We start from the raw sequence: 825 nt of genomic DNA on the forward strand, positions 1-825 counted from the left end.
GCAAGTCCAAAAGTATAATTGTGTTAACGTATCGACAATAATGATAATTATGTTTTTGGAACTGCGATTTGAAGAACGTATATTATACCGACTAAATATTTCTGTAATATGTTTGAAGAGAAAATAACAAGATTTATATATTATTTTGATCACTTTAATATTTTGTAAGAAGACAATTAAATTCAGTTTTTAAGTAGCATGTACTTTTACAAAATTTCGTTAGATCGTTTAGATTTTAGAACATTGAAAATGACCTAGTTGTTGGGTCAAAATATTAGTTAAAATATCATATAATAAATATTACTAAATATTAACATTTTATATCCAGCTTAACCCTTTTTTAATATATTAATTTATTCAATTGATTGTTATATATTAATCTTTATTTATTCACGCGGACAAAAATAATGAATGTGAGAAAAGTTTTCTATCTTACCATTTTATAAATTTAAATAGTCGAAGTATTTAAATGCAAAATATAATTTTGATATAATAAAATAATATCGAAATATTTGTGAAGTAATAAAAGTATTTTTTTATAAAAAATAGTCGAAAAGCTCCACGTAAAATTCTGATAGATGCAGATCCCGGAGGAGATGACGCTGTAGCATTAATGTTGGCTCTCATGTACGAGGCTAAAACTCATGATATCGAAATTCTAGCCATAGGTGTTTCGTATGGTAATACATATTTAGAAAATGCATCAATGAACATGTTAAAAATCTTAACAGTTGCTGACAAAAATGTAAGCATTTAACGATAAAATATTTCTAATATATATATTCAAACTTTTTTACAATATTTAAAGATTATGTATAATATCTA

At 24.1% G+C, this 825-nt stretch overlaps 2 protein-coding genes across 2 annotated transcripts in view; one reads left to right on the top strand and one right to left on the bottom strand.

The window, feature by feature from the left end:
- The window catches only part of LOC108688471, a 14992-nt gene that overhangs the window by 4341 nt on the left and 9826 nt on the right, over positions 1–825 (bottom strand). The window lies entirely within an intron of this gene.
- Positions 1–825, top strand: part of LOC108688468 (uncharacterized protein C17G8.02-like) — a 3369-nt gene that overhangs the window by 862 nt on the left and 1682 nt on the right. Inside the window, exon 2 of the mRNA XM_018194738.1 lies at positions 550–745. Within this exon, the coding sequence (XP_018050227.1) occupies positions 550–745 (196 nt within the window). The remainder of the gene's footprint in view (positions 1–549; positions 746–825) is intronic.

The sequence above is a fragment of the Atta colombica genome, unplaced genomic scaffold (assembly GCF_001594045.1).
Source record: "Atta colombica isolate Treedump-2 unplaced genomic scaffold, Acol1.0 scaffold233, whole genome shotgun sequence".
Classification (NCBI taxonomy): Eukaryota; Metazoa; Arthropoda; class Insecta; order Hymenoptera; family Formicidae; genus Atta; species Atta colombica.